At 37.2% G+C, this 21,548-nt stretch overlaps 1 protein-coding gene across 1 annotated transcript in view; it reads left to right on the top strand.

The window, feature by feature from the left end:
• The window catches only part of NCKAP5 (NCK associated protein 5), a 649,941-nt gene that overhangs the window by 328,044 nt on the left and 300,349 nt on the right, over window positions 1-21,548 (top strand). Inside the window, exon 5 of the mRNA XM_083350693.1 lies at window positions 19,711-19,801. Coding sequence (XP_083206819.1) covers window positions 19,711-19,801 — 91 coding nt within the window. The remainder of the gene's footprint in view (window positions 1-19,710; window positions 19,802-21,548) is intronic.

Raw genomic sequence — 21,548 nt, 5'->3', positions numbered from 1 at the left:
TGCTCTAGGTCTTTGCTCCATATGAATAGGGCTGTTAATTCTGTTTCCAGATGTTTGGATATAAGGTCACAAAATGTCCTTGCCTAGACAAGCACAGGGTTTGGTGTCTGTTAGACCCCCTTCTCCTTTTCCTTCTCCTTCCCTTTATTTAGATTTAGTTCCAGTTTTGGATAGATACATTTAACCTGGAATTGTGACTGCTGTTTTGATATCATTCTCCCTTTGTTTTAGCTAAACCGTAATTGCACGGTATAAACTATTTTTCTCTATATTAATATCGGTCAAATTTGCAGTTAACACTATCCTATTTTGGCAAGTAATTTTTTTAAGGGAAAGGCAGTAGTATTTCTGGTTGCTTGAGGATCAGATTTAGTTCATTGGATAACTCATTGTACAAGTAGTCCTTGACTTAACAGCCATTTGTTTAATGACCATTTGAAGCCTCAACAACACTGAAAAAACTGACATATGGCCAGTTTTCACACTTACGACCGTTGTAGCATCCCCATGGTCAAGTGATCAAAATTCAGATGCTTGGCAACTGGTTCATATTTATGACAGTTCTACCGTCCCAGACCATATGATCACCATTTATAATCTTCCCAGCTATCTTTTGACAAGCAAAGTCAATGGGGAAAGCCAGATTTGCTTAATGACTACATGATTCACTTAACATCTGCAGTGATTCGCTTAACATCTGTGGCAGAAAAGATCATAAAATGGAGCAAAACTCACATAAGAATTGCCTTGCTTAGCTATGGAAATTTGGGGCTCACTGTTCGTCGTAGATCTGTATATACAGATGTTTTTCAAAAGCAGTTGGGAAATTCAGTTAGTTAGAAATACTGCAGTAACGTTCACTGCCTACTAGTATTCATTACATGAATTAATACTATTGTTGGCCCCTACATTTCTCCAATCATAACTCAAAACACTTTCGCTGCCTTTTAAACCTACGATTAGGACCCGGTGTACTGTATAATGTAATATTAATGGAGAGCTGTGGTGGCACAGTGGAATGCAGTACTGCTAATTCTGCTGACTGCCGACTGCCAGCAGTTCAAGTCTCACCAGCTCAAGGTTTCATGCCTTCCATCCTTTCCTAGGTTGGTAAAATGAGGACCCAGATTGTTGAGGGCAATGTGCTGACTCTGGAAACAGCTTAGATAGAGAGGGCTATAAAGCACTGTGAAGAGATATATAAGTCTAACTGCTATAAATGCTATGGGAGCGTACTAATACACCAGAACTAAACTTTTCCTTCTGACTGCAGACCCTTCCTTAATTAGTCTGGGAGGCTATGAACAAAGCCAAAGGAAAATAAATTAACCCCATTTGGTGTAACACCCAGTATTTTAGGGAGCACTTCCCTATGTTATCCTGCCTGCTTGCTCTAATTTTTAACAGGGCTCAACTTCTTATTTCTGTTGTCTCCAAAGGATGGCTGATCACATGTGCCATTTTCAGTTTCTCTTCGAAAACTTGTCTACATACACTCTCTCCCTTATTTTGCCAGACATAAGGTTGATTTTGCTTGCTCTTATACATTCCTGTTGCTTAGGAGGCTGGTTCATTTTTGCTTGCATTTATTATTCTATTTGCTTTTCATAATCTGTAAACTGCTCTGAAGGTTTTCAGTGTGAAAAGTCAGCCTAGCAGTTTTCCTCATAATTTTTAAATTAATAAATGATCTTTCTGTGGTGTCAGAAACAAGTCAAAAGTTGTGAGGCACTAATTTTAGCCAAAAAAAACACTCCTGGCATAATGATTACTAGTAGACGGAACTGGTCTCATTGCTTTAGGCAATAAAACATAGCTGCCTGCACTGCTGAGAGCTGAGTGGGTTGCAGGAAAGATAGTAATTTGCAGTTATTTTGATAAGGCTAATCCTGATATTTTAATATTTTTTTGGGTAGCTTCTTCATTCCAGTTAATGGCTTTTGCTTGTTTTGATTTTGTGAGACAGGATAATTAAGTCTAGAAGGGAGTTTGAGCAAATCATTTGGAATTCTATTCTCTGTATTTTATTTTATTTTTTGCCTGAGAGTGGTTGTTGCTTAAATCAGGCAAAACGTAAATTGCATGGCAGCAGGTATTTGTAATCCTTTTGCTTGTGCTTTTTCTCCATTTTCTGCTTAGTTCATTCTAGCACTATTTTTTTTGCTTGAGTGATGATTTGTAATTCCACATTGCATGACTCTAGAGAGGATTATCCTTTACAAGTTTACAACAGGATTTGACCACCGAATTTAATCTACCCGGTAAATCCAAAGGGAGAATACTGCAATTTTCTTTTTTGTAAATAGTAAAAACACTACCTCTTGGATTATGATAAAATATGTATTGATATTGCTTTTCTCATTAGATGGTTTGACCAGCAATTTAGCAGGATATAACTGAGTTGGAAAATAGTTTACCGGTACTTATTTATTTGTAATAAAAACAGAAATATAAAGACAAGTATAAATATAAGAACAATTAAAATTACAAAGGGTTAAATACAGACTAAAAATTAGGATTAGGTCACCAACTACTGCTCAGGGTAAGGCAATTAAATTAGAAGACAAATGTCTTGCAGTTTTAGGGATCTTATGTCATAGTAAGTCATAGGGTTGTTTGACTTTGGTTTAATGCCACACATAAACCCAGTCATACTATTTTGTAAACCACAGATTACATCTTATCCATTACATATCAAATAAAATATAATTCAGCATCCTTGTCTTTGATAAGGAGATAGCCAGGCATCAGATCAAGCAGCATTATTGTACTTGTCCAATTCCAACTTAGACTTCTGGTCTGTATAATGCTGCATAATAATTAGAGTGTGAAAGAAATCTAAAGGGAATTTAAATCCTCATATGGTTTAGAAGCTGAATATTACATTGACAGAAAGAAAATATTCAGAGGTCCTCAGCATCAGAAATGAATAGAAAATGACTTCAGTTTTTAGTGTAGGAAGAAAATCTCAAAATGAACCTGTTGAGACACAGGTAAAAGCTCATATTAGCAATTACATCAACAGCCGTGGCAAAATGTGGTGATATGATCTGGGAAGAGTTTGTGTCAACTCTTGAGGAAATAGTTCTCTGTGGTGTTCGTCCCCTATTTGGTGGACCCAGGCCCTTCCTGGCTTGTTACGTTGGTCAGGCAGGTTACCTGTACTTAGATGTTTTGGGGATGTCCAGTCTTCTTGAGGGAGGGGGTGGTATTCCCTCTCCCTGAAAGTCCATCCCTAGGCCCAAAGATTTTAGACTTACTATCATTCTGTCTCCAATATTCCCATTTTAGTGAAAGCTGTTGAGAAGGTAATTAGGCTGCAGTTATAGGAGGAAACAAGTTATCTAGATACATTTCAGTTGAGTTTCAGCTCAGGACTTAATTTGAAGACGGTCTTGGTTGTGACCTCTGGTGAAGCTGGAATGGGAGTGGTATATACATCCTAGTGCTCCTTGATCTCCCAGAGATTTTCAGGACCATCAACTATGGCATCTTTCTGGACTAGCTCTGAAGATTGGGAATTGAGGCACCATATATGACAGTTCTTTTCCTTCTTTTGGGGCAATTACAGTCAGAGTTGATGGTTGCTCCCTAGACCCCTCCTTTGAGGGGTGCCATAGAGTTTAATACTCTTTCCCTTCTTGCTCTACATCAGTGGTTCCCAACATTTTCTATACCCCGCACCCCTAGAACGCTTCTTTTTTATATATACAAGTTTTATTAATTTTTTTAATATTTACATTCAAATATTTGTGAAGCAATACGGTGGTTGGGTAATCAAAAATTTTGTTGTTAGCTGCGAAGTCGTGTCCGACACATCGCAACCCTATGGACAATGTTCCTCCAGGCCTTCCTGTCCTCTACCATTGTCTGGAGTCCATTTAAGCTCACACCTACTGCTTCAGTGACTCCATCCTGCCACCTTATTCTCTGTCGTCCCTTTCTTATATTGCCCTCAATCTTTCCCAGCATTAGGCTCTTCTCCAGTGAGGCCAATATCTAATAACAAGTTATTTGTAGATAGCACAGGTTACATCCACAAGGATTCCCTCTCCGATTCCCTTAGTTATAACATAGTCAAATTAATCAAATTAATACATTTCTAATTGTGACCTAGTCAATTAAAAGAATTTTCAGTATATTTTCACTAATACATAACTATATCCTGCTTTTAGGTTTTACCTAATTGCAATAAAGTAATCTAGGTTAAAGGTAAAGGTAAAGGTTCCCCCGCACATGCGTGCTAGTCGTTTCCGACTCTAGGGGGGCGGTGTTCATCTCCGTTTCAAAGCCGAAGAGCCAGCGCTAGTCCGAGGATGTCTCCGTGGTCATGTGGCCGGCATGACTAGATGCCAAAGGCACACGGAACGCTGTTACCTTCCCACCGTAGTGGTCCCTATTTTTCTAATTGCATTTTTACGTGCTTTCGAACTGCTAGGTTGGCAGAAGCCGCTAGGTTGGCAGAATCTAGGTTAGCCTATGATAAATGGAAGAAAGCTTACTTCTTGGGTAACCCACATTTCCCTATTTCAATAGAGAGTAATTATCCTGCATACAAAACTTACATTCTTCATTTCAAAACATTCTAGAATGCTTCTGATACATTCTTGCACCGCTTACAATAGTTTGAAGGAACGGCAATGAATTATGCATATACACTATAATTTTGAAAAGCCAAGTTTTTGCACCCCCTGGAATATCATCTTGCACCCCTGGTTGGGAACCCCTGCTCTACATGAAATCACTGACAGAGTTCATCCATTGGTTTGGAGCCTTTATTATACGTATATATCTGCTCTCAGTGCTTAAGTTATTAATAGCTAATAGTTAATAAAATCAATAAAATGTGAATTTGCTTTAAAATTGGCCGTAAATAGAATATATTTAACTATTATATTTATATTTTAACATCCGCACTTACTTGATTAAAAGAGAACATTTCAAAAGTTTGTACCCACTTTTAGGCTAAAGAATACTGCTTTAAAATATTTTGATTATCTATCTATCTATCTATCTATCTATCTATCTATCTATCTATCTATCTATCTATCTCTGAAAGAAATGCATTTTATTATGGGCCCAGGTCATTTTCTATATATAGTTATAGGTGTTTGTGTAAGTGTAGAGATTTAGACATACTACCTACATTTTAAGTTATCTTCTGTGGCTCATGGAACCAGTCAATTTTTTTAAAGTTATACTTCATTTTTATCTGTGTTAAATTGAACAAAATACATAACTTTTACAATTATTGTAAGGTAAATAATTGAAGATGGAAAAGGATTGGCAAGAAGATTGATGAAAGCAGTGGGAAGGTATTGAGGAAATGGAAACACATGGTTGAAAGACCTTGAAAAGAGAGGAAAGGGGAATCAGCAGTAAGACTGAGAAAAATCAGGAATAGATATGGAAATTGAGGAAAGGAGCCGGTTGATAATTTGTTGGTAGCAAGATGAAGATGTTAGGAAGATGGGGAGGAAAGAGGTATTTATATATTATTATTGCCTAATTTAAATAACAACCTGGAAACATGAGAAATAATTCATAACCTTATTCACAACTGTTATCAGATCTAAGGTTGACTCAAGCTATTATAAGAACTTTCTTAATATAATCCTGAGATACGCATAAGTCTTTTTCACATGAAAACCGTGAAGCATCCTAGAGCATCTAAAACCGTGAAATATTCAATTAATTAATATTCAATTAATCCTAAATCCCCTTAGTTGTAAATGAGAATACTATGCTTGATAAGCTTTTAAATGAGAAAGATTTTAACAAGGCTGACTGAAGGCAGTTTATTCTTTGAGTGTCAGAACAATTCACCCCATTCTAAGTTCAAAATTTGGTTGGATTGACAGTTCAGTCTCTCACTAGCATGAACACTGGGACAGTGTCTCCAACACCCAAGAATTATGAAATTACCATACCCGTTATAACTGGTAATGCTAGACTTTGCAATCTGAAAAGGGCTGCCCTCCTATGGACAATTCTGGCTGCCTAAGAAACACAGAATGACTTTTCAGTGCAGTAATACAACAATTCAAGGTGCTGGTGATGACCTATAAAGCCCTAAATGGCTTGGGTCCGGGCTATCTGAGGGAACACCTGCTGCCGGCATCAAGCTCCCTTTGTCCTGTGCGCTCCCACAGGGAGGGTCTTTTCAGGGTACCACCGGTAAAAGATTGCCGGTGGACAATACCCGGGGGGAGGGCCTTCTCTGTGGGTGCGTGGGCCCTTTGGAACCAGCTGCCTGTAGAGCTTAGGTCTGCCCCTGACCTTCGCTCATTCCGCCGGGACCTGAAGACCTGGCTCTTCGAGCTTTCTGGCCTGTACTGAGAGTATTATCTGGGGTTTTAATTGTATTTTAATTGTAATTGGGGTTTTTAATTTAAGGTTAGTGTAATCATTTTAATTGTTTTTAATTTTTGTAACTTGTGTATTGTTTTTAAAAAACCTTGTGAACCGCCCTGAGTCCTACGGGAGAAGGGCGGTATATAAGTCTAATAAAATTAAATAAATAAATAAATAGGTTCATAACGGTTGGCTCAAAGTTAACGTCTAGTTAACATCTTTTCCACCAAACCTGAATGCAATACACTGAAATAGAGCACAAAGGGGAGGCTGCGGTCATAACATTCTGACTTGTCGCTATTTCTTGGAACTGGCCATCTACAGTTGTTGTCCGATTTTGCCTAATAGAGCAAAGTTGCTAAAAGAAAACGTGTCAGAGATTTTGCCATTGGCTAGAGATGGTTACTTTTCTGTACCACTAGCCAGCTGAGAAGAATGAGTTTTTCATCAAGCCCTTTTCAGAAATAGTGATATCTGTGAGATCCAGCATGTGGCTTTGATGGAAGAACATTCAGGTCTTGGGGACCTGGTACCTTATGGTGATACCCAGTGGCTGAAACTCCTTTACTAGAAGATGTGATGCCAACTAGCTAGCTTCAAAAAAAGACTGGACAAATTCACGGATGGATTTCATGAGGACCAGTGTCTATTAACCTTGACTGGGGTGTAACTGCCTCTGAAGGCATCTGCTGGGAGACTAGTAGGCTTCCTTGTGAAGTTGGGTTGGCCACTGTCAGAACCATCACCAAGTCCCTTATTCTGACTTTTCCAAATGTTGTTTGGTTCGGGATTCACCTCCAACATACTTTAGAAAATTCCTTTTCTGTCCATCTTTGGTTGAAAGACTTCATGTTTGCTGTGGGATCATTGTCAGTGCTTAGACCAAATTATCCATCCAGGTTAGTTGGGTTAAAGGTCTTTACTTTTCATTGGCAGTGAGGATAAAAGGCCAGAATAGAAGTGCGTATGAAAAACTTAGTGTTGAATAAAAAAAGCACAGAGACTCATTTTCTTTAACACACCTCAGTGAGTTCTAATGGTTTCCTTTTTCGGTGTTAACATTTGAATAGCTTATATTTATGCATTTTTATATATATCAGAACATGTAGCTATTCAGACAGTATTTCATTATGGACGGAGTTTTACAAGACAATTTGAAACACAGAGAAGAAAGTTCATTCTGTTGAAAGATGTATTATATATTTTCTTCAATGTAAATTATTCTCATGAGTTGACATTTAAACGTATGCTCATACAATGATTTCCTTACAGAAATTGCTTTACTCAATGCTGTGGAATGTTCAGACCTGTATTGAATTTTATTTACATTTTAATATATCGTCCTTTTTTAGTCTGAGCTCATTAGGGTGCCAGGTTCTCAAACCTGTAGCCTGTAGGCTGCATGAAGCCCTCTGAGTCTTTTTAGGAACTCGCAGCCCACATTGAGACAACATCACAAATCAGGTTGGGCCTCTCAACCCATTAGCAGAGACCATACCAGCAATGATGATGATGATAATGATGATAACTTTATTGTCACTTTGAATGTACACCAATCGGCATACATCAAAATGAAATTTCATTGCATACAGCTCTCAAAGGGTCACCACCTCCGATATATACTCCTTGTTCAGGGCCTGCTCAAATTTCACATTGTCCATTTTAGTCTCTAGGGAGTGAACGATGGCAAACAGGACAGATGGAAATGGGGCTCCATGTGGATTAGCCCTCAAGTTAGCTTGTATTCTGACAACCTCGCCTTCTTTCCTTTTTCTGATGCTGACTCTTCCACCCTTTCCTTAAAGAGGCCTTGCTTCTTTTCGCCCCTGGAGCACACTGCTGCCGCCGCCACCAACTCCTCCAAAAGCCTCTCTCTCTTCCTCTGGGCCTGCCGACAGCCTTATCCAGTTCCTTTGCTCCATAAGCTCCAGGTTCTCTGCCTCCTCCGGAAACAGCCCTGATTTGCAATACAATCCATCACTAGGCCAGCAGTCAGATCTTGCTGCTGGTAGAACAAATTCAAACAGTTGTTTCTGCCAACTTGAGCAGGGAATTCATTCTGCTAACTTTGGATTGGGAGCTTGCTTTCCTCCTAGTCAGATTTGCCAAAATTTGTTAAAAGATGCCATATTGTTACTGCTTTCTGCCTCTGACCAATGTTCTGGCTGTTTTATCAAGGCCTGACCAGTGGCTGTGGAATGGAACAATGGCTTAATGGTTAATGACTCTGGGATTGCAAGCTATCCAGAGTTACCCCATGGTAAGATGGGTGGCTAATAAATTTAATAAATAACAAATTTGATAAATAAAATAAAACAAGACCATGAGTAATACTGGATCAGTTCTCCCGTTCTGCTGTCCCCACCTCCAATCAGGGTAGAGAGGGGAAGCCAGTGGGCGAGGCACAATTGAAAAGTGGCAGACGTGTAGGGATATCTTCTTCTTCCATTCTGCTCCTTCTATAACTTCTAATTCTCAATCATCCTCTCACGAATCCAATATTGAAGAAAATTTAAGGTCTTGAGGTGCCATAAGAGATAATCTTTATTGAATACATATACCAGCACTGCAGAAGCAAAATCAACTCTAGTTTTTCTGTGTGAAAATCTGGTTAGTTAACAGTGGCTTTTCATAACCCCCACCCACCATGTGTTCATGTTGCCCATTCACGGTACACTTCTCTGTCAGACTCCTGCTTTTGATGACCTTGGGTCTCACAATCCGTGGACAGTTTCTTGAAACTCCCATTTCTTTCCCTGGCTTTCCCTCCTCCCCTGTTTCTGTGGCAGGTTGAGTAGCAACAGAGGTTAACAAGCATCTTAGCAATTCAACCTTGATCCTAAATATTGGCAGCTTCCTCCCTCCTAGCAATTAGCCCACCCAGCTAAATAATGTAAGCATTATTTGCCTATTGTCCCCAACAATCTGGGTCTTCATTTTACTGATCTTGGAAGGATGGAAAACTGAGTCAGCCATGAGCCCCGTCAGGATTTGAACTCCTGGCTGTGGAAAGAATTTGCTTACAGTACAGTATCATTGGACCATCATGTTGTAATCTGAGGACTACCTGTATTTTTGCGAATTCAGAAGCATAATTTCTCAGAACGTAGAATTTACATTTTGGTATGATAATGACTTTTGATAGGCTAATCCTTCAGAAACACAAAATTTGTCACAAATTTCAACACGAGAAAAGTATTCATCCTTATTTATTTGGCTTGTTCTTTAGTATTTTTATTTCCCATTTCAGCTATTGAATTCAAAAAGATTTTCTTCGTTTATATAAATCTTGATCAGAATAATTCCGTGCTCTTGATGCAGTTTTTATTGATATTTAAGTTGCAATAATCAGAATATCTGGCCTTAGAAAATAAATACTATGGGAATAGTTAAAGCGTTACATGGTTAAATTTATGGGATACGTGTCAAAGAATAAATGAAGTGTTTTCAAACTAAAAACTCATTTCTGCATATTTCATCCAATAAATAAGTATTTGACTATATACAAACACACACATGAATGATCACACACACAATACACAAACATTGTATTGAAGATAAGAAAAGTCTCCTTCTAATCAAGTTTGACTCATGGTGACTTATAGACACATCCAAAGAGGAGCAATATGGAAATGATTTGACTACTGCAGGCATTTTATTTATTCTAGTGAGAGGATGCTGATCTGTCAAGCTGGTTTTCAGTTCAGTTTTCTCATTTTCCTGATCGTATTTTTTTCGTCCCATTTCTACACCAGTTTTATATTTTTTAGACATCTTAAAATGAGTAAGTTAATTAAGAAGTGCCATTCTCTTCTTTTACATAGTTTTAACACATTTTCTCTTAATATACACTCTTGTACACATTTTTAATTTCACAAGCCTCAGAAATCACATTTTGATTTGTCTGTCCATTAGGGAGAGTGCATTATGTATAATTGCATTAACAAATGTTTCAAATTATTTTTCCCCATTCCTAGACTTAAACATTTATGATTGCATTTGTTGTTTATTTATGCTTTTATCTGGTTGTTTACTATTTATAGAGCAATGTCTTCTATCCTCTTTTATTACTACCTAGTGTGTTAAAGTTGTTTTTCTGTGAAGTTGAACTACAGATGTGGAAGTCAGTATTTATGCAGATTAAATTGAATTTTGATGGTAAATATAGATGATGGACTCCTTAGAAATGCTGTGACCTTATTCTGCTTCATTGCACCATGAACATGAAATAATGATCAGGAAAATGATATTGAGTCAAATGTATATATTTGCCCTCAAAAGTGAATTCCCCTTTGGTCACTTGACATATTTCAAAGTGAGTGTTCCAACCTCACCTTTTCCTTAAAATCAGTTTATCAATCTCTGGGCTGCTAATTTTATCCTTTAAAGTATATAAGCAATCCAATTCCAGAAGGATTGCTGAGGCAAATTGAATTTTTAGAAATGGATCAAAATCCAAAAGGGAAGGAAAAATGACAAAAGGAAAAGAGAAATAATATCCCTCAGATCTTAAAATGAATGGGTCTCCAAGGGATGCTCCAAAGTATTGTGGAGGTGGATAACCAGAACCACACAGTTCTGAAAATTCCATTAAGTAACGTGACTTCATTGAGAATGAAATTGCCTTCAGTTCAGGAACTGACCCCATCGCTTTGCATAAGTTAGAGCAAAAAGCTGCTGCATATATAGAATGACATGGCTTTATTTCTAAGAAGTAAGACAGGCATACAGTAGGGCAGCTGACAGCTAGGCTAATATTAGGAAAAATGTACTAGGGGTTAGTGTTCCTTCTTGAACTTTCTGATTGACACATGAACAAACCGTTGATGGCAAGCCATTCAGCAGAATTGTGAAGGCCAAATTTACTGCCACTAACTATTGTCACCATTTCTTCTCTTCTTCCATCCCTGGGCATGCACATTTCCTTGCTTATCTATATACCACTAAAACTCTCATATCTGTAATCTTTAACTGGATGAAACAATGCATCATAGGGCAGCAACTGTTGAACAAAGGTATCTAAATTGGGCTAACTTAAAGAATGGGTCCAAAATCCGGGACCTATGACTCAAGTAAGATTGAAATTTGGCAAATCTGTGGTCACTTCAGTGCTGCAACAATAAGCAAAGAGATATGCATGGCCAGGGATGGAAGAAGACAAGAAATGGTGAGGGTGGAGAGATAGGAATTAGTGGCAGTAAATTTGGCCTTCACAAAGATTCAATAGGCAGGTCCTTCCCTAGCTAGCACTCCAGAGACTGGATAAACTGAGTTTTCCTTTGGTTGCTGAAGTTCAGATAGACCAGTCCCTCCCTAGCCCTCTGATGGCCAGATAGACCAGTTTCACCATTGGTTGCCAGTGGGTGGTCAACCTGATGAAGCCAGCAGGAAGTCAGAAATTGCCCACTCCCACTGCTTTTTTGCCCTTGATTATTATGTTTCTCTGTTCAGTTAAGGAAATACTTCTGAAACAATGATCTAACAGGGTTGTCTAATACAAGATGAAAGTAAAATCCTTTTAAAAAATCTTCTATGGTGGTAGTCAACTCATAATGCCGCTTGGGGTGTGTGTGTGTGAAAGCCCTAATAAGCAGGCATATACATAGAATGAAGGCTACTGCTAAGCTTATAAGCCGCCCTGAGTCTTCGGAGAAGGGCGGGATATAAATGGAATTAAAATAAAAATCAAATAAAATAGCACTTGTCTACAAAAAGGAATGTTCCACACAGCTACCTGCTGACTTTGCAGTGGCAGTGAAAAGGTTGTTGGGTATAATGGGGATGATAATGTAGAAGATGACCAGGCTGAGCCCGAGGGATGGGTCAAGCGCATCATCAGTCTTGAGTCCCTTTGTGCCCACAAGAGATATAAGTCCAGTCCATCTTGAATTCTGTTGACTCTTATCTACCACCAATTCTCCTTGACCATTTGTAGTTCAGATTCTTGTAGAGAGTGTTAGCATGCAATAACCCGATATTCATTTGAACCACATTGGCTCCTTATTTCCTGCACTTGAGAGATGCTTTTCTTCCACTTAATGATCAGAGGGAGAAAGGAGACTTTACCACTTCCTTCCAAAGAAAGTTCTCAAATTGCTCGGTTCTATAAACCGCTCTGGTGGAGAAGGAGAACACCTAACTGGTTCTGTCTTGCTACAGACAAATGGTTATTGCCAATTCATGAGCTCTTAGAACTTAAAACCTGTCCATTTTTGTGGTGGTGCAGTGGTTAGAATGCACTATTGCAGGTTAATTCTGCCCACAGATTGGCATTCGATCCTGACCGGCTTAAGGTTAACTCACCCTTCCATGCTTCTGAGGTTGGTAAAATGAGGACCCAGATTGTGGGAGACAATATGCTGACTCTGTATATAAATCTAAGTGATATTGCTATTTGTCTTAATAGTTAAGATATAAGGATATAAATGGAATAAAAATAAAAATAAAATAAAATAAAATAAATAAATAAGTAAGGATAGAATATGAAGTCTTGTTGCAGTCCTTTGCCAGCATGAAGCCACTCTGTTTTACCAAATTCAGTCTGGACTATGTCTTCCTGTCCTCTGTAGAGGTTTTGCATGAGGATAATGAGATGTTCTGGGTTTCGCATTTTTAAGTACTTTCCAGAGCTTGATGCGATCAACACAATCAAAGGCTTTTCTGTAATCAAGGAAACACAGACTGATTTTTTGGGAGATAGGATTTTTAGATCAAGAAAATTTTCCAGAACAACAATAGGTGAAATTGTAAAGCACTATGGAGCAGTATATAAATCTAAGTGATATTGCTATTTGTCTTAATAGTTACTATTCTTCCCATATTTATTAAATATACGACTTACCTAACAGATGGAAACCTTTAGATAATTTATGAACAGTGTCAAGTGAAATAAATTCTACTTATAAAGTACAGCCTACAGTATCGCTTCAGATTATCACTTCAGATTATCTGAGACCTTGTAAGGCTGATTGGAAAAAAAAACAACAATTCATAATTTGAAAATTAATGCAGTATCTATAAAGAGTTTTGTCCTACTGGTGTAATAATGCAAAGCACTTGTAGTGAAAAAGAAACTCATTTTCAGGTAAACATTTTAGTGACCCCTGCTAGGTATGCAGCGTTACAAAACATGGCTTTAAAAATCCTTGTTTTCCTTCAGTCACATCCTAGCACCTGCTTAAGAGGATAATGTTCAAATAGTACATTATTTCAACACTTTGGAATATATTTTCAAAGGTTAGCATGGGGTTTTAGCCACGGGATTCCCATTAGGCTCGATGGGAGCTTTAGAGCTAAAAACCCACACAGTATTTGGAAAATGTATTTCTGACTGTGTTGAAGATAAATGCTATGTGCAAGTGGTTGAGACATGAGTAAATAAAGGATGGTGTAGCTCCTATTCTGAGGCTATCATTAAGACCAAGCCCTCCCTCACCTTAGCTCTCTGTACAAATCATGCTCTGCTGGATTCTCTGCCCTTTGTTCTCACCCTTTTGGGAGAGTAAATGTACGGAAACCTGCTGTGAATAAATAAAACGCTTTTGTGAATAAGCAGTGACTCTTTCCATTCGATTCTATGCCACAACCTTTTTAATAGCCTCATAAAAATATTTTTTCTTCTCTTTTTCTTGTTCATCTTTAATTCAGATGTCTCCTTTCTTCTACCTTCTGGAAATATTTATGTTTCTAAGTTTTGCTTTCTTGCACTGTACACAAAGCTCAGTTTTATTACCTCATTTCATAAATATTCCATTCTTCAGGTACTTTTCAGAATAAAAACGTGTTTAGGTCTACTTATATAAGTATGCATGCATCTCTCTCTGTGTGTATGTGTACACACACATAAGCACATGTAATACATGCTGAAAAATCTTTTTGCTAGATTCAAAAGACATTTCTGTTTTGATAACATTTATTTCTGGAATCAGAATTTAGAGAGCTTATTTCTGTGTACATATATAAGTTTGCATGTGCGTGCGTGTGTGTGTGAGTGTGTGTGTGCAAAAGAAACCTTTTGCTTGATTTAAAGGACATTCCTGTTTTGGAAAATCCAGACTTAATTGATAACATTTGTTTCCAGAATCACAATTTAGAGTGTTCATTTGAGAATGTGACTCTCCACTCCTGCTCTTTTCCATACTTTTTAAGATTTGGCCACTTAGAAAAGGATTGGGGAAGCTATGATCCTTGATACACTTCATATAATTCCTACATAGCCAGGGTAGCCAGTGATGAGGGACTAGACATTCATTACCTAACAACTAAAGATAAATGTAAAACTAATGCAAATTACTGAAATGGTACACTGTTAAAGACATTGGATTGGGGTCAGGGAAGCTAAATGCAAGTTCTTGCTCAACGGGAGTACTTTTGGTACTCCAAAAGTATGCCTGTTGATAAACTTTTCATAGTCTGGGCATAGTCTCACAAACTAAATGTAGTTATGTTTATCTGAAAGATGTTCATTCTCTAAGTTTTCTTTGAAAACGTTAGATCTATGTACTTTATTAGGTCTAATTTGACTAATGGAAACAACTGATGTTATTTATTACTATGCCCAATGTAAGCATATTAAAACCCATAATTCAAACAGTTTTAAAAAAAATAATTCTGCTCCATCACATATTTTGTGAGCAAATACCCAAACCACCTTCACAACTCCCGTTAATTTCAGTATCCTTTACTTTGATATCCAGGCTTGTATAATTGATTTTAACCCTAGAATTCTAGAGTGAATTTAATCATTACAACTGCATTCATTTTGATTATGCTTTTACTATAGACAGAAGAGTTGTCTATAGAATCATGTCATTCATTATTGATTTTTATGATTTCACTTAATATGACACCTTTGTCTCCTTAGAATAATGTTTCACAAATACCCTAAATACTTTAGCTAGTTTAATAATTAATAAGAAATAATAAATTAGTGATTTAAATAATTCAACTCATCTAAACCCCAGTTAAAGACAGCAGCTGAAATAATAATCAGATCACTTCAAAATGTTTAACTAATGATCTTGACTCCTCTCCAAGAGGGCTATCCAGTAGACTGAGTAAACTGTATTCTTCATTACTTCTTCAACTATGCATTTATAATTTAAAATCTTTTGGGACCAATGGAAAGCACATGCATGTGGCATGCAGATGATCACTGTTGGACTTTTGTTCCTTACTAATGTAGTAAAAGTGTTTTCTTTCAGCTGATTTAGTACAAGAAGGAGGACAACTCATTAAAATTGTTTCAAGCTGATTACGTTGTATACATTTTTAATTTGACCATTACCTTAATTGCTTGATTGGAAAATTGCAATTGTTCACATGGCTGCATGCTTTGAAAATATACAACTGTCTGCTAGTTAATAATTGGTGCTTAATCAGTAAAAGGTTAAGTTGCCGTACCTTTTTCTGCAGTGTTCTACGCTCTGTTTACCTATTGTACAAAATATGAAAACAATTAAAATAACATTTGTTTAATTGAGGAACAAAGTATCATTTGTGATCTGTTGTCTTTTTCTGTTTTGTTGCCTTTCCTTGTAGCTCTATTTCACGAATGTTAGTTATTCGCCCCTGGATTTTCTGTGGTTTAGCAAAAGACATTTTGCTGAAATAATATCCATTGGTATAACACAGAGATTGAGGTCAGGTGTGTTATCAGATACATGTATCCAATCTCTAGACTTTAGCTGTGTGAATTTGATTACTGGAAAATCTATCTTGATTTTTAAACTCTTAGAAATCTTTCAGTGCACAAAGCAAAAAAGTTGGCAATGTTGGGCGAGGGGTAAATGCTGTGATGCTAGTTAAAGAAGTGATTCTGTAAACTCAGATTTCATACGTTCTAGAAATAATAATATAGCAACTTCAAACAAGAACATCTGCCTATTCCAGGTTCTTGGGAAGAACTTGATGTATAGATACAAATGCCAATTCCAGTCTTAACATGACTGTAACAAATCACCATAACCACAAAAACAATAACAGATAATAAGTCCTCTCAATAGCTAGGAGCAGGAACATTGAGGAAAGAGACAGAAGAGCTAATTCTGGCTGCACAAGATCAGTCCTTAAGAACAATTGCATACAAAGCCAGACAGCAACAGACAGCAAGTGTCACCTCTGCAAAGAAACTGTGGATCACCTGGTTAGCTGCTGCAAGGAGATTGCACAGACTACAGTGCTCTGGAACTTCAAACAGACAAGCACCTGCCACATAACAATTGTCAGCAAGGAAAAACAAAGTCTGGAGAGTGGATGTGGCACTGGTGGCAGGACCTGGAGACAGCAGAAGAGAAGAATTGGGGGGGGAAATTCAAAGACCTGCAAGTAGGGAGTAGAACAACTATAGCAAAAGTAAGCAAAGATATCAGCCATAGTGATAGATACCTTATGCACAATCCCAAAGCAACTGGAGCTCCACTTGAACCTCATCGACATTGACAAAATCACCATCAGTCAATTGCAAAATGAAGCTTTACTAGGAACAGTTTGCATCCTGCAATAATACCTTTAATATCATTAAACAACATCTGCTTATCACAGGTTCCTGGACCTGATAGACAGAGAAAAATGCCAAATCCAGTCTCAAAGTTGGGCTGACTGTGCAACCAATAATGCTAACCCTTTCCCCATTTTTCTATGCAGATAATATTGAGCTGGATGGTCAAACCTTAAATAATACAGCTTCCTGTGTCCCTTTTCCTCAGTACAGAGCTAGTGCAAAACACAATTAACATAACAGAATTATGTCTGTATGCCTAGATAAGGATAGCTAGTACCTTACAACTTTCAAACTAACAACTTAATTCACAGCAAAATCACTGTTATCGATGTATGCATTACTTTTCTAAAAATGAAAGCAATAAATGCTTGTTTAGTCTTCCATTATGACAATTGAAACAAAGTACTGGGATTAGTTTACTACATGGTATATTTTGATATGTCTCTAAAAATTCTGTTTTCCACATTCAACAAAGAAAGTAGCAGTCTGAATTTTTGCTCAGTCTGAATATATACAGTATAAAAATTGGTTTCTGGATGACTTTTTTTTTAAAAAAAGGTAAAGCCATCATATTTTTCCCACTGACCAAAAGGCTGCCCTTGAAGGCCAACTGGAAACTTCAACATGTCCAGAATGCAGCAAGAGGCCCAATAATGTGGCACTAGGTTGCCCGTGTAAGACTTCTGTTGTGTGATCTGCAATGGCTTCCAGTTTCTTTCCAGGTGCAATTCCAGGTGCTGGTCATCCCCTTTAAAGCCCTACGTGACCCAGTGCCAGGCTGTCTTCAGGACCACCTTTCCCTGAGGACATCTGCCCATCCTACCGGGTCAGATAGGGTGGGCACACTCCTAGTTCCTTCCCCTTAAATATTGCCATCTGATGGGAGGCAGGAAGGGTTCCCTTTTCTGTGTTTTGCCCCTGCCCTGCGGAACACTCTGCCTGCTAAAGATCAGCAGGCCTCCACCCTTTCAGCCTTCCATAAGGCTTTGAAGATCTGGCTTTCTCCTCCAATCGGGAGAAGATTAGATAATCAAACGTTACAACTGATTTGGTGCTGGCTTTTTGTTGTTTTAATGGTTTGATCTGTTTAGTTTTATAGCTTTAATATGATTATAGCTTTTAATGTTTGATTGGGAGCCAACTCAGAGTAGGTTGAAAGATGGGTGGCTATATAAATGTTTTAAATGCTTGCATGCATGAATACATCCATCTATCCATCCATCCATACGTGTGTGTATGTATACACACACATACACACATACACACACACACACACACACACACACACACATACACACACACACACACATGGTACACTTCTGCGAGTTAAACACCTGCATCTGTGTGTTTCTGTGTAAGAATGTGTTTTGAGTATTTTATATGAACCTAATATTGATTCAAATTCAAATATTTTCTTTTGGAAAGCTAAATCTTGCTTCTTGTTTAGATTATTGGAAATAAAAGGAAAGGAAGGGTTGAACCTATATTTAAGAAGTTTGGTGTGAGTGTCAGTATATATTCATTTCATATAAATCAAATAAATCAAATAAATAAATAAATAAATAAATAAATAAGTAAATAAATTTCAGTAATGTGTGTGACAACTTACTGGTTTTCACTTGTATAGAAAGATCTTTTCTGTGAACTAATTGTTCCTTAATTATTATTATGCATGCAACTGTTGACAATTTCCAAAATGTATCATCTCGGTGATTTCCTGATTCATATACACATAAATGTGTTGATTCATATAAATGCTGACTCAGCAAGACAGCCCATCTACCACTCGGGCAATATGGTTATGGTGGTGGCTGCTGCTGTTTTATTTTTTGAGCCTTTTCAGTGTGCTGAAGATTTAAGTATAAGGGTGTATTTAAGGCAAATTTGTGAATTCACAGGTTCACAAGAAAAAAATTGAAGAAAGATTAATAACAATGTATAAAATGAAGTTATTTTAATTTGCTGCAGAAAAAAATAAGACCTGCTGTTGAACATTATACTTGGTTTGTTGACATTTGGTCAGAAGATGGAATGACTGTGTTAAGTACCTCTTGATAAATGGAAAGCAAGCATATCAAATCAATAATCATACCAAAAGTAACAATTAGAGGTCTGAATAAAATGAATTTCTTGGAAAGCTTCCTTAGAAAACACCATAAATGCTGACCCTAGCATAAAAGACTAAAAACTTCTGTTATTATAATGAAAGGGGGAAAAACCTGTAATAAATTGACTGGATTGGTGGAGTACTTTATGTAATTCCAAAGAATATATTAGGAACATAACAATGGGACTTCTCTTTTTGCCCTGCTTGTGAGTTCTTAGGTTCATCTTTCTTTAAATACAGTGATAGAATAAATGGTTTGTAGTCAGATCAGGTAAGATAGTTCTGAGGTCCTTAGCTCTTTGTCATTATATAGAAATGTAGAAAATTATATTGAATGCCACTACACTACTGAACAAACAGCCTAATTTGTATGAATAGCCCATTAATTTGAAAAATGTCCAGATGGAAATTTCTATTTGAATTCCACTAAATGAAGGTTTAATAAATTAAGTTTTAACTTGCACTCAAATACAGTAGCATGTTTTTCATATTTTCACTGTTGCTGGAATCTCCCCCCCCCGGCCGTCTAGAGACGTTTTAAGGCAAAATTAATAAGCACAGACAATAAAGCTATATTAAATGTCGGATTCTTACTTGGTGATATTTATTTCCCTATATATAAATAAACATGAAATATTCTTTTTTAGCATAGTTATTAAGAAATATTTTAAACTGTGTTTGTATAATGAGATATGTTATAGCTTCTGTGCTTTCATTAATATCTCTTTTCTTCCTCATCTCTTTCCAGAATGGAAGAAACAGTGAGGAACCTACTACAAAGTCAAGGATTGTCTGAGCCCAATGGAGAACAATCTGTGCCCATATTAAAATCGTATCAGGTAACAATGATTTTCATAACTCTATTTGAAATCTTAATAACTGGTAGAGTCATTAGAAGATGAAATTTGAGTAGGCACAGTTGATTTAAAAGTTGCTACAATTAACTCTTCTGAAGAAGAGACACGCTATCACATATGTAGTTGAAGCAGAAAATACTTCTCAGGAAAAGAAGAATTGAGAAATGATCTGTGTACTGGCTACGGAACCAAAAACTCGTAAGGCGGAAGTGCAGTAAAAATAATGGATGGAGAATGTGATTAAAAATGACATTTAAGCTTCTGAAAAATGCTTGGAGCTATCACAGATTTCCCATGCATTGAGTATGCATGGCAATGAGGATTCTCTGAAACATCTGGAAAAGAGAGGAAGAGAGTTGGGAAGACAGGCAGGTAAAACACTGCAGGCAGGTGAGCAGATCCTAATTTAATGATAGGCAAATATAGATGGCGACTGAGATGATCCTTCTGTTCCCCACTGCAGAGTTATTTTTTATGCTTTGCATATTTGTACTGCACATATAAGTAAATCGTGTAAGCATATAGGTTACATAGGATATGTTCACATGTGGGTAAGATGTACAAGTGCATTCCCATTTCCTTTTTGTGTGTCCATGTATGTGCATATTATAAAAATATAGCCATATCTACATTTGCACATATATGTGGGCACTGAAGGTGCTTTGTGCATTTAGGCAAGCTAGCCTACTCTTTGTCTTCACATGAATACAAGTAACATAAATCTGTAGATGGACATGAAGTGCCTGCATGCGTGCACTTGTGTAGATATTTGTGCAGAAGATTCTGAGAAAATGCTTTATGATGTCATCAGAATAATAATATTGACTAATTGATGAGGTCAATGTATTAAAACCCTCTTTGATTAAATAATAAACTCTTATTAAAGTGGGCACAGATTGTAATGTGCATAGCTATTAAAATTACATTACATCTGTAGGAATTTCATTTCTTTTCTAATTTTTTAAAAAATCTCTTCTATGACATCATTTGCGACCTGTTATATTAAAAAAGATATAGGGCTGTATTTCTTATATATACACATAAATATATACACATTTAATTTACTGCATGTGTGTGTGTGTGTGTGTATGTGTATATATCTATATCTATATCTATATCTATATATATCTATATATCTATATATCTATATATCTATATATCTATATCTATATCTATATCTATATCTATATATCTATATCTATATCATATCTATATCTATATATATATATCTATATCTATCTATCTATCTATCTATCTATCTATCTATCTATCTATCTATCTATCTATATATTAATTTAATTTATTGAGATTTCTATACCGCCCTTCTCCCTGAGGGACTCAGGGCGGTTCACAGGGCATATATAAATAACAATACAAAAATTAAAAGAAAATTAAACCAATGCCCAATTAAAATACAAGAATGATAAAATAATAAAAACCTATAAAAACCCATATACCCCCATCAGGCCAGACCCGCTAATTCAAATAAATGGGTCTTCAACCCGCGGCGGAAGGATCGGAGGTCCGATGCCGTCCGGAGCTCAACCGGCAGTTGGTTCCATAATGCCGGAGCACCCACAGAGAAGGCCCTCCCCCTGGGGGCCACCAGTCGACATTCCTTGACCGGAGGCACCCTGAGGAGGCCCTCTCTGTGAGCACGCACAGGGCGGAGGGGAGTTGACGCCGGCAGCAGGTGGTCCTCGAGGTATCGCGGACCCATGCCATGTAG

Source organism: Vipera ursinii (assembly GCF_947247035.1).
Source record: "Vipera ursinii genome assembly, chromosome: 1".
NCBI lineage: Eukaryota > Metazoa > Chordata > Lepidosauria > Squamata > Viperidae > Vipera > Vipera ursinii.
Note: the sequence above shows the minus strand (reverse complement) of the source record. Positions and strands in the feature narration are given on the sequence as shown.